This window comes from Oncorhynchus gorbuscha, unplaced genomic scaffold (genome assembly GCF_021184085.1).
Source record: "Oncorhynchus gorbuscha isolate QuinsamMale2020 ecotype Even-year unplaced genomic scaffold, OgorEven_v1.0 Un_scaffold_1138, whole genome shotgun sequence".
In the NCBI taxonomy this organism is placed as follows: Eukaryota; Metazoa; Chordata; class Actinopteri; order Salmoniformes; family Salmonidae; genus Oncorhynchus; species Oncorhynchus gorbuscha.
Genome location: NW_025746008.1, coordinates 20001 through 33516, shown reverse-complemented (window position 1 = coordinate 33516; position 13516 = coordinate 20001). Strand labels below are relative to the sequence as shown.

The following is a 13516-nucleotide window of genomic DNA, read 5'->3' as shown; positions in this document are numbered from 1 at the left end:
AGAAAGATTTCTGAAACAAGACCACTATTGAAACACAGTAAAATACCTTGTTCTCTTTCCAGCTAGGTGCTGAGGTTGATGTTGTTGATTGGATGCTTAAACAACCTTAAAAGTTATTTTTATTTTTTCTCTCGCTCCCGTTTCCCAGATGCCCTTTGCTGGTAAAAACAGGGGAGGCAAAAAAAACTCTAAATAAATAAAAGTCACACTAAACTGTCAAATATACAATGAGGCTTGAAAGCTTGTCAAATAAAAGTCCGTGATTCAAGGGGTTGGTTTACAAGTAGTGCAGAGTAAGGTAGGAGAATGTAGGTGTATGTTTGTATTTCCTCTATATCGATGTCGAGTTAATGTAAACCGTGATCGGCCACACACTCCAGCACAGTAGGAGGCGACATGCACCTCAAAGCAGTAGAAACAATAACACACTGTCCTCCCCATGATGTGAGGCTGGAGTAATGTAATCACTATCAAATTCATAGGCATAGCGGGTATTAATGTTGTCTTCTGTATTTCACCTAAATCCTTTCATTAGTTGTAGTTATTTTTCCCATATCCATAGTGTGAGTATCGACTGCTCTGTCATGTATTGCTCTAGCCTGGCTGCAGTACCTTCAAGTCAGCAGCGGGAGTTTCCAGGTATGTGTTCCCCGGTGGGGGAAATGTACATATGGTATAAACGTTTAGAACAAGTACAACTTCATGTACTTTTGATAGTGTATTCAAACATCGTGTTGCTAGCGAGCCTTTTTTGATGGAAATATTATTCAGCTGAAAGAGTTTATCTACCGAGTGGTGCAATGTTAGGCTCTCTAGCTACAGTACATACCAGCAGGCTGTCTGTAACGTAGCTGCCCTCCTGCAGGCGCTCACCACTTCCTTCATGTTAGGTGTGTGTTTTGTGCCACATCGAGAAGTTCACCATTCATTTTATTCACCGCGGCATTTTCTGAGCTTAACTGACCAAGGCGCACCTCCAAATGCCCAAAACCAGTGGCAGTTTCTTTCAACCAGTGGCATTATTGGCTTTTTAGGTGAGCGTTGATACCGCTTTGTGATAAGTAATGTCCACTCCCAGCGCTCCTCTCCAGAGTATTGTTGGAGACGTAACGCAGCCGCGCTCCTCTCCAGAGTATTGTTGGAGACGTAACGCAGCCGCGCTCCTCTCCGGAGTATTGTTGGAGACGTAACGTAGCCGCGCTCCTCTCCAGAGTATTGTTGGAGACGTAACGTAGCCGCGCTCCTCTCCAGAGTATTGTTGGAGACGTAACGCAGCCGCGCTCCTCTCCAGAGTATTGTTGGAGACGTAACGTAGCCGCGCTCCTCTCCGGAGTATTGTTGGAGACGTAACGTAGCCGCGCTCCTCTCCAGAGTATTGTTGGAGACGTAACGCAGCCGCGCTCCTCTCCAGAGTATTGTTGGAGGCTCAAGATGGCTCCTGATAAAGTTGGGTAGCTGACATTCAGAGCATAAATAGACACGTTGATTAGTCCCTGTTTTACAAATGGTGGCCTACCACATGGATTGGCATTCATAAAATGGCATTGAGGCCGACATGGTAGGCTACACCCCAGGAAGCACGAGGTAATGTCTTTTTTTGGTCCTGTCCAGACCTCTATTTTTGTTGCTGGTGTTTTACAGGTGGTAGGCTTACAACAGATATGCATTTATAAAATGACATGTCAGGCAACACTGTAGGCTACACCTCAGTAAGCATGGACATACTCCAATGTCTTTTGGATGTTTTTTTTGGTGTAGTCTGGACCTGCCTTAAGTTCCACATCCACAGACATTGGTTTTTGCTCCAGTCTGGACAAAAATCTGAACCAATCATAGATGTCTGTTTGGTTCAGATTTGGCTCAGTCTGGATAATCCCTGATTTGGCACAAACAAATGTTGAAAATATGTCATTTATAGACTTACATTCAGAACTGAAAATGAACCTGATTTCAACATCCGGAAAAGACTCCTTTTCAATATCCTGTAAATGAAGTCTTCACCTTTTATTCAGAGCCTAAACTTCAACATCTGGAAAAGATGTATTTTCTGTCATGTCAATGTCATTTGGTTCCTGGGACTATTCTAGTTTTGCAGTGAGCACATTTTGTTGCCAGTTTAGTCCCTCCTAGGTCGGCAGACCGGCCCTGATTGAATTGCGTGTATTTCACCCACTACAGGTTATGGACACTGAACAACAATATACAGTGGGGCAAAAAAGTATTTAGTCAGCCACCAATTGTGCAAGTTCTCCCACTTAGAAAGATGAGAAGCCTGTAATTTTCATCATATATACAGGGGGTACCGGTACAGAGTCAATATGGAGGCTATATACAGGGTGTTACGGTACAGAGTCAATATGGAGGCTATATACAGGGTATTACGGTACAGAGTCAATGTGGAGGCTATATACAGGGGGTACCGGTACAGAGACAATGTGGAGGCTATATACATGAGGTACAAGTACAGAGTCAATGTGGAGGCTATATACAGGGGGTACCAGTACAGAGTCAATGTGGAGGCTATATACAGGGGGTACCGGTACAGAGTCAATGTGGAGGCTATATACAGGGGGTACCGGCACAGAGTCAATATGGAGGCTATATACAGGGGGTACCGGCACAGAGTCAATGTGGAGGCTATTTACAGGGTGTTACGGTACAGAGTCAATATGGAGGCTATATACAGGGGGTACTGGTACAGAGTCAATGTGGAGGCTATATACAGGGGGTACCGGTACAGAGTCAATATGGAGGCCAGAACCACCGTAGGGGTTAGCCAGAACCACCGTAGGGGTTAGCCAGAACCAAGCCAGAACCACCGTAGGGGTTAGCCAGAACCACGATAGGGGTTAGCCAGAACCACCGTAGGGGTTAGCCAGAACCAAGCCAGAACCACTGTAGGGGTTAGGCAGAACCAAGCCAGAACCACCATAGGGGTTAGCCAGAACCACCGTAGGGGTTAGCCAGAACCACCGTAGGGGTTAGCCAGGACCACCATAGGGTTTAGCCAGAACCACCATAGGGGTTAGCCAGAACCACCGTAGGGGTTAGCCAGAACCAAGCCAGAACCACGATAGGGGTTAGCCAGAACCACCGTAGGGGTTAGCCAGAACCAAGCCAGAACCACTGTAGGGGTTAGGCAGAACCAAGCCAGAACCACCATAGGGGTTAGCCAGAACCACCGTAGGGGTTAGCCAGAACCACCGTAGGGGTTAGCCAGGACCACCATAGGGTTTAGCCAGAACCACCATAGGGGTTAGCCAGAACCACCGTAGGGGTTAGCCAGAACCAAGCCAGAACCACCGTAGGGGTTAGCCAGAACCACCGTAGGGGTTAGCCAGAACCACCGTAGAGGTTAGCCAGAACCAAGCCAGAACCACCGTAGGGGTTAGCCAGAACCAAGCCAGAACCACCGTAGGGGTTAGCCAGAACCACCGTAGGGGTTAGCCAGAACCACCGTAGAGGTTAGCCAGAACCACCGTAGGGGTTAGCCAGAACCTCCGTAGGGGTTAGCCAGAACCAAGCAAGAACCACCGTAGGGGTTAGCCAGAACCAAGCCAGAACCACCGTAGGGGTTAGCCAGAACCACCGTAGGGGTTAGCCAGAACCACAGTAGAGGTTAGCCAGAACCACCGTAGAATGTATGCACACATGACTGTAAGTCGCTTTGGATAAAAGCGTCTGCTAAATGGCATATATTATTATTATATTATTAGGTTAGCCAGAACCAAGCCAGAACCACCGTAGAGGTTAGCCAGAACCACCGTAGGGGATTAGCCAGAACCAAGCAAGAACCACCGTAGGGGTTAGCCAGAACCAAGCCAGAACCACCGTAGGGGTTAGCCAGAACCAAGCCAGAACCACCGTAGGGGTTAGCCAGAACCAAGCCAGAACCACCATAGGGGTTAGCCAGAACCACCATAGGGGTTAGCCAGAACCACCGCAGAGGTTAGCCAGAGCCACCATAGGGGTTAGCCAGAGCCACCGTAGGGGTTAGCCAGAACCACCGTAGGGGTTAGCCAGAACCACAGTAGGGGTTAGCCAGAACCACAGTAGAGGTTAGCCAGAACCAAGCCAAAACCACCATAGGGGTTAGCCAGAACAACCGTAGGGGTTAGCCAGAACCAAGCCAGAACCACCGTAGGGGTTAGCCAGAACCAAGCCAGAACCACCGTAGAGGTTAGCCAGAACCACCGTAGGGGTTAGCCAGAACCAAGCCAGAACCACCGTAGGGGTTAGCCAGAACCACCGTAGGGGTTAGCCAGAACCAAGCCAGAACCACCGTAGGGGTTAGCCAGAACCACAGTAGAGGTTAGCCAGAACCACCGTAGAGGTTAGCCAGAATCAAGCCAGAACCACCGTAGAGGTTAGCCAGAACCACCGTAGGGGTTAGCCAGAACCAAGCCAGAACCACCGTAGGGGTTAGCCAGAACCACCGTAGGGGTTAGCCAGAACCAAGCCAGAACCACCGTAGGGGTTAGCCAGAACCAAGCCAGAACCACCGTAGGGGTTAGCCAGAACCACCATAGGGGTTAGCCAGAACCACAGTAGAGGTTAGCCAGAACCACCGTAGAGGTTAGCCAAAACCAAGCCAGAACCACTGTAGGGGTTAGCCAGAACCAAGCCAGAACCACCGTAAGGGTTAGCCAGAACAAATCCAGAACCACCGTAGGGGTTAGCCAGAACCACCGTAGGGGTTAGCCAGAACCACCGTAGGGGTTAGCCAGAACCACCAGAGCGTCTGCTAAATGACTTAAATGTAAATGTAAATGTAGGGGTTAGCCAGAACCACAGTAGAGGTTAGCCAGAACCAAGCCAGAACCACCATAGGGGTTAGCCAGAACCACCGTAGGGGTTAGCCAGAACCAAGCCAGAACCACCGTAGGGGTTAGCCAGAACCACCGTAGAGGTTAGCCAGAACCACCGTATGGGTTAGCCAGAACCAAGCCAGAACCACCGTAGGGGTTAGCCAGAACCAAGCCAGAACCACCGTAGAGGTTAGCCAGAACCACCGTAGGGGTTAGCCAGAACCACCGTAGGGGTTAGCCAGAACCACCGTAGAGGTTAGCCAGAACCACCGTATGGGTTAGCCAGAACCAAGCCAGAACCACCGTAGGGGTTAGCCAGAACCAAGCCAGAACCACCGTAGAGGTTAGCCAGAACCAAGCCAGAACCACCGTAGAGGTTAGCCAGAACCACCGTAGGGGTTAGCCAGAACCACCGTAGGGGTTAGCCAGAACCACCGTAGGGGTTAGCCAGAACCACTTGAATGTACACTGTCTGTGTTTTGATTCTGAGGGAGGTGTGCACTGTCCAGCATTGAGAAGCTCACGTTCAATGTATTTATTTAATGGATATGATATAAACATCTACCACTCTAACCCTCACACAACCCTCACAACCTTAACAACCCTCACAACCCTAACAACCCTAACAACCCTCACAACCCTCACACAACCCTCACAACCCTCAAAACCCTCACAACTCTAACAACTCTAACAACCCTCACACAACCCTCACAACTCTAACAACCCTCACACAACCCTCACACAACTCTCACGTAACCCTAACAACCCTCACACAACGCTAACACAACGCTAACACAACGCTAACACAACGCTAACACAACGCTAACACAACCCTCACACAACCCTCACACAACGCTAACACAACCCTCACACAACGCTAACACAATCCTCACACAACGCTAACACAATCCTCACACAACCCTCACACAATTCTAACGCAACCCTCACACAACCCTCACACAACCCCTAACTCAGTACAGATCAGAGATGCCGTCTAACGTGGAGATCAAGGCGAGGGTGAGCAATGCGATACGATTGGCGGAGAGAGCCAGACAGCTAAGCCAATCAGAGGGAACAGTAATCCGCCAGCAGGACACGTTCTTCAACTGCAGCACCGGACGGCTTAAACTACGTAACCTGATGGTACACACCACACCACACCACACCACACCACCACACACCACACACCACACCACACACACACACACACCACACCACACCACACCACACCACACCACACCACACCACACCACACACACACACACACACACACACACACACACACACACACACACACACACACACACACACACACACACACACCCCACACCACACACACCACACCACACACATTAACACCCCCCCCCACACACACACACACACACACACACGTAAACACACCCCATGCTTTGGCCTGAAGTTGTATTTGTCCAGCAGGATGGGAGTGGTCAGCTGATCTTCTATGAGAGACCAGATTGTGACGGGCCCAAGGTGTCCAGCTACTCTCTCTCTACTACACAGGACCCAGAGGGGCTCAGAGTGAGTAGCTACTACACCACTACTCTCTCTACTACACAGGACCCAGAGGGGCTCAGAGTGAGTAGCTACTACACCACTCCTGTCTCTACTACACAGGACCCAGAGGGGCTCAGAGTGAGTAGCTACTACACCACTCCTGTCTCTACTACACAGGACCCAGAGGGGCTCAGAGTGAGTAGCTACTACACCACTACTGTCTCTACTACACAGGACCCAGAGGGGCTCAGAGTGAGTAGCTACTACACCACTACTGTACCTACAACACAGGACCCAGAGGGGCTCAGAGTGAGTAGCTACTACACCACTACTGTACCTACTACACAGGACTCAGAGGGGCTCAGAGTGAGTAGCTACTACACCACTACTCTCTCTACTACACAGGACCCAGAGGGGCTCAGAGTGAGTAGCTACTACACCACTCCTGTCTCTACTACACAGGACCCAGAGGGGCTCAGAGTGAGTAGCTACTACACCACTCCTGTCTCTACTACACAGGACCCAGAGGGGCTCAGAGTGAGTAGCTACTACACAGGACCCAGAGGGGCTCAGAGTGAGTAGCTACTACACCACTACTGTACCTACTACACAGGACCCAGAGGGGCTCAGAGTGAGTAGCTACTACACCACTACTGTACCTACTACACAGGACCCAGAGGGGCTCAAAGTGAGTAGCTACTACACCACTACTGTACCTACTACACAGGACCCAGAGGGGCTCAGAGTGAGTAGCTACTACACCACTCCTGTCTCTACTACACAGGACCCAGAGGGGCTCAGAGTGAGTAGCTACTACACCACTACTGTACCTACTACACAGGACCCAGAGGGGCTCAGAGTGAGTAGCTACTACACCACTCCTGTCTCTACTACACAGGACCCAGAGGGGCTCAGAGTGAGTAGCTACTACACCACTCCTGTACCTACTCCAACACTACTGTCTCTACTACAACACTACTGTACCTACTACAACACTACTGTACCTACTACACAGTGAGTAGCTACTCCAACACTACTGTCCCTACTACACAGTGAGTAGCTATTCCAACACTACTGTACCTACTACACAGTGAGTAGCTACTACACCACACCTGTACCTACTCCAACACTACTGTCCCTACGACACAGTGAGTAGCTACTCCAACACTACTGTACTTACTACACAGTGAGTAGCTACTCCAACACTACTGTACCTACTACAACACTACTGTACCTACTCCAACACTACTGTACCTACTACACAGTGAGTAGCTACTCCAACACTACTGTCCCAACTACACCACTACTGTACCTACTACAACACTACTGTCCCTACTACACAGTGAGTAGCTACTCCAACACTACTGTCCCTACTACACCACTACTGTCCCTACTACAACACTACTGTACCTACTACACAGTGAGTAGCTACTCCAACACTACTGTCCCTACTACAACACTACTGTACCTACTACAACACTACTGTCCCTACTACACCACTACTGTCCCTACTACAACACTACTGTACCTACTACACAGTGAGTACCTACTCCAACACTACTGTACCTACTACATAGTGAGTACCTACTACAACACTACTGTCCCTACTACAACACTACTGTCTACTACAACACTACTGTCCCTACTACACAGTGAGTACCTACTACAACACTACTGTACCTACTACACAGTGAGTACCTACTACAACACTACTGTACCTACTACACCACTACTGTCCCTACTACAACACTACTGTAGCTACTACAACACTACTGTACCTACTACACAGTGAGTAGCTATTCCAACACTACTGTACCTACTCCAAAACTACTGTACCTACTACACCACTACTGTACCTACTACAACACTACTGTCCCTACTACACAGTGAGTAGCTACTCCAACACTACTGTCCCTACTACACAGTGAGTACCTACTCCAACACTATTGTCCCTACTACACAGTGAGTAGCTACTCCAACACGACTGTCCCTACTACACAGTGAGTAGCTACTCCAACACTACTGTCCCTACTACACAGTGAGTAGCTATTCCAACACTACTGTACCTACTACACAGTGAGTAGCTACTACACCACACCTGTACCTACTCCAACACTACTGTCCCTACGACACAGTGAGTAGCTACTCCAACACTACTGTACTTACTACACAGTGAGTAGCTACTCCAACACTACTGTACCTACTACAACACTACTGTACCTACTCCAACACTACTGTACCTACTACACAGTGAGTACCTACTCCAACACTACTGTACCTACTCCAACACTACTGTACCTACTCCAACACTACTGTACCTACTACACAGTGAGTAGCTACTCCAACACTACTGTCCCAACTACACCACTACTGTACCTACTACAACACTACTGTCCCTACTACACAGTGAGTAGCTACTCCAACACTACTGTCCCTACTACACCACTACTGTCCCTACTACAACACTACTGTACCTACTACACAGTGAGTAGCTACTCCAACACTACTGTCCCTACTACAACACTACTGTACCTACTACAACACTACTGTCCCTACTACACCACTACTGTCCCTACTACAACACTACTGTACCTACTACACAGTGAGTACCTACTCCAACACTACTGTACCTACTACATAGTGAGTACCTACTACAACACTACTGTCCCTACTACAACACTACTGTCTACTACAACACTACTGTCCCTACTACACAGTGAGTACCTACTACAACACTACTGTACCTACTACACAGTGAGTACCTACTACAACACTACTGTACCTACTACACCACTACTGTCCCTACTACAACACTACTGTAGCTACTACAACACTACTGTACCTACTACACAGTGAGTAGCTATTCCAACACTACTGTACCTACTCCAAAACTACTGTACCTACTACACCACTACTGTACCTACTACAACACTACTGTCCCTACTACACAGTGAGTAGCTACTCCAACACTACTGTCCCTACTACACAGTGAGTACCTACTCCAACACTATTGTCCCTACTACACAGTGAGTAGCTACTCCAACACGACTGTCCCTACTACACAGTGAGTAGCTACTCCAACACTACTGTCCCTACTACACAGTGAGTACCTACTCCAACACTACTGTACCTACTACAACACTACTGTCCCTACTACACAGTGAGTAGCTACTCCAACACTTCTGTCCCTACTACACAGTGAGTACCTACTCCAACACTACTGTACCTACTACAACACTATTGTCCCTACTACACAGTGAGTAGCTACTACAACACTACTGTAAATACTACAACATTACTTTCCCTACTACACAGTGAGTAGCTACTCCAACACTACTGTACCTACTACAACACTACTGTCCCTACTACACAGTGAGTACCTACTCCAACACTACTGTACCTACTACAACACTACTGTCCCTACTACACAGTGAGTAGCTACTCCAACACTACTGTACCTACTACACAGTGAGTAGCTACTCCAACACTACTGTACCTACTACACCACTACTGTACCTACTACAACACTACTGTACCTACTACAACACTACTGTACCTACTACAACACTACTGTACCTACTACACAGTGAGTAGCTACTCCAACACTACTGTACCTACTACAACACTACTGTACCTACTACAACACTACTGTACCTACTACACAGTGAGTAGCTATTACAACACTACTGTACCTACTACAACAGTACTGTACCGACTACACAGTGAGTAGCTACTACAACACTACTGTACCTACTCCAACACTACTGTCTCTACTACAACACTACTGTACCTACTACACAGTGAGTACCTACTCCAACACTACTGTACCTACTACAACAATACTGTACCTACTACACAGTGAGTAGCTACTCCAACACTACTGTACCTACTACACCACTACTGTACCTACTACACCACTACTGTACCTACTACAACACTACTGTACCTACTACACCACTACTGTACCTACTCCAACACTACTGTACCTACTACACCACTACTGTACCTACTACACAGTGAGTACCTACTCCAACACTACTGTACCTACTACAACACTACTGTCCCTACTACACAGTGAGTACCTACTCCAACACTACTGTACCTACTATACCACTACTGTACCTACTACACCACTACTGTACCTACTACACCACTACAGTACCTACTCCAACACTACTGTACCTACTACAACACTACTGTACCTACTACACAGTGAGTACCTACTCCAACACTACTGTACCTACTACAACACTACTGTCCCTACTACACAGTGAGTACCTACTTCAACAATACTGTACCTACTACAACACCACTGTCCCTACTACACAGTGAGTAGCTACTACAACACTACTGTACCTACTACACAGTGAGTAGCTACTACAACACTACTGTACCTACTACAACACTACTGTACAAACTACAACACTCCTGTACCTACTACACAGTGAGTACCTACTACAACACTACTGTACCTACTACAACACTACTGTACCTACTACAACACTACTGTACCTACTACACAGTTAGTAGCTACTCCAACACTACTGTACCTACTACAACACTACTGTACCTACTCCAACACTACTGTACCTACTACACAGTGAGTAGCTATTACAACACTACTGTACCTACTACAACAGTACTGTACCGACTACACAGTGAGTAGCTACTACAACACTACTGTACCTACTCCAACACTACTGTCTCTACTACAACACTACTGTACCTACTACACAGTGAGTACCTACTCCAACACTACTGTACCTACTACAACACTACTGTACCTACTACACAGTGAGTAGCTACTACACCACTACTGTACCTACTACACCACTACTGTACCTACTACACCACTACTGTACCTACTACAACACTACTGTACCTACTACACCACTACTGTACCTACTCCAACACTACTGTACCTACTACACCACTACTGTACCTACTACACAGTGAGTACCTACTCCAACACTACTGTACCTACTACAACACTACTGTCCCTACTACACAATGAGTACCTACTCCAACACTACTGTACCTACTACAACACCACTGTCCCTACTACACAGTGAGTAGCTACTCCAACACTACTGTACCTACTCCAACACTACTGTACAAACTACAACACTACTGTACCTACTACACAGTGAGTAGCTACTCCAACACTACTGTACCTACTACAACACTACTGTACCTACTACAACACTACTGTACCTACTACACAGTGAGTAGCTACTCCAACACTACTGTACCTACCCCAACACTACTGTACCTACTACACAGTGAGTAGCTACTCCAACACTACTGTACCTACTACACAGTGAGTACCTACTCCAACACTACTGTACCTACTACACAGTGAGTACCTACTACAACACTACTGTCCTTACTACAACCCCAACTGTCCCTACTACACCACTACTGTCCCTACTACAACACTACTGTCCCTACTACACAGTGAGTACCAACTACACCACTACTGTCCTTACTACAACCCCAACTGTCCCTACTACACCACTACTGTCCCTACTACAACACTACTGTTCCTACTACACAGTGAGTACCTACTACATCACTACTGTACCTACTCCAACACTACTGTACCTACTACATCACTACTGTCCCTACTACACAGTGAGTACCTACTACATCACTACTGTACCTACTCCAACACTACTGTCCCTACTACAACACTACTGTACCTAATACACAGTGAGTAGCTACTCCAACACTACTGTCCCTACTACAACACTACTGTCCCTACTACACAGTGAGTACCTACTACATCACTACTGTCCCTACTCCAACACTACTGTACCTAACCCAACACTACTGTACCTACTACACAGTGAGTACCTACTCCAACACTACTGTACCTACTACACAGTGAGTACCTACTACAACACTCCTGTACCTACTACAACACTACTGTACCTACCCCAACACTACTGTACCTACTACACAGTGAGTAGCTACTCCAACACTACTGTCCCTACTACAACACTACTGTCCCTACTACACAGTGAGTAGCTACTACAACACTACTGTCCCTACTACAACACTACTGTACCTACTACACAGTGAGTAGCTACTCCAACACTACTGTACCTACTCCAACACTACTGTCCCTACTACAACACTACTGTCCCTACTACAACACTACTGTCCCTACTACAACACTACTGTCCCTACTACAACACTACTGTACCTACTACACCACTACTGTACCTACTACACAGTGAGTAGCTACTACAACACTACTGTACCTACTCCAACACTACTGTACCTACTACAACACTACTGTACCTACTACACAGTGAGTAGCTACTACAACACTACTGTACCTACTCCAACACTACTGTACCTACTCCAACACTACTGTACCTACTCCAACACTACTGTACCTACTACAACACTACTGTACCTACTACAACACTACTGTACCTACTACACAGTGAGTAGCTACTACAACACTACTGTACCTACTACAACACTACTGTACCTACTACACAGTGAGTAGCTACTCCAACACTACTGTACCTACTCCAACACTACTGTACCTACTACACAGTGAGTACCTACTCCAACACTACTGTACCTACTACACAGTGAGTAGCTACTCCAACACTACTGTACCTACTACACAGTGAGTACCTACTCCAACACTACTGTACCCACTACACAGTGAGTACCTACTACAACACTACTGTACCTACTACACAGTGAGTAGCTACTCCAACACTACTGTACCTACTACACAGTGAGTACCTACTCCAACACTACTGTACCTACTACACAGTGAGTACCTACTACAACACTACTGTCCTTACTACAACCCCAACTGTCCCTACTACACCACTACTGTCCCTACTACAACACTACTGTCCCTACTACACAGTGAGTACCAACTACACCACTACTGTCCTTACTACAACCCCAACTGTCCCTACTACACCACTACTGTCCCTACTACAACACTACTGTCCCTACTACACAGTGAGTACCTACTACATCACTACTGTACCTACTCCAACACTACTGTACCTACTACATCACTACTGTCCCTAATACACAGTGAGTAGCTACTCCAACACTACTGTCCCTACTACAACACTACTGTCCCTACTACACAGTGAGTACCTACTACATCACTACTGTCCCTACTCCAACACTACTGTACCTAACCCAACACT

The 13516-nt window shown here is 47.3% G+C and overlaps 1 protein-coding gene across 5 annotated transcripts in view; it reads left to right on the top strand.

The window, feature by feature from the left end:
• Positions 1–482: 482 nt before the first annotated feature.
• The window catches only part of LOC124021608, an 18749-nt gene continuing 5715 nt past the window's right edge, over positions 483–13516 (top strand). Inside the window, exons 1-3 of one of the 5 annotated variants that reach the window (XM_046336751.1) lie at positions 483–639; positions 5789–5951; positions 6246–6347. In XM_046336751.1, the coding sequence (XP_046192707.1) occupies positions 5796–5951; positions 6246–6347 (258 nt within the window). In that variant the 5' untranslated portion in view covers positions 483–639; positions 5789–5795. Of the gene's footprint in view, positions 640–922; positions 1035–1075; positions 1585–5783; positions 5952–6245; positions 6348–13516 lie in introns of those variants that run through there. The other 4 variants (XM_046336752.1, XM_046336753.1, XM_046336754.1 and 1 more) reach the window with 4 other exon arrangements.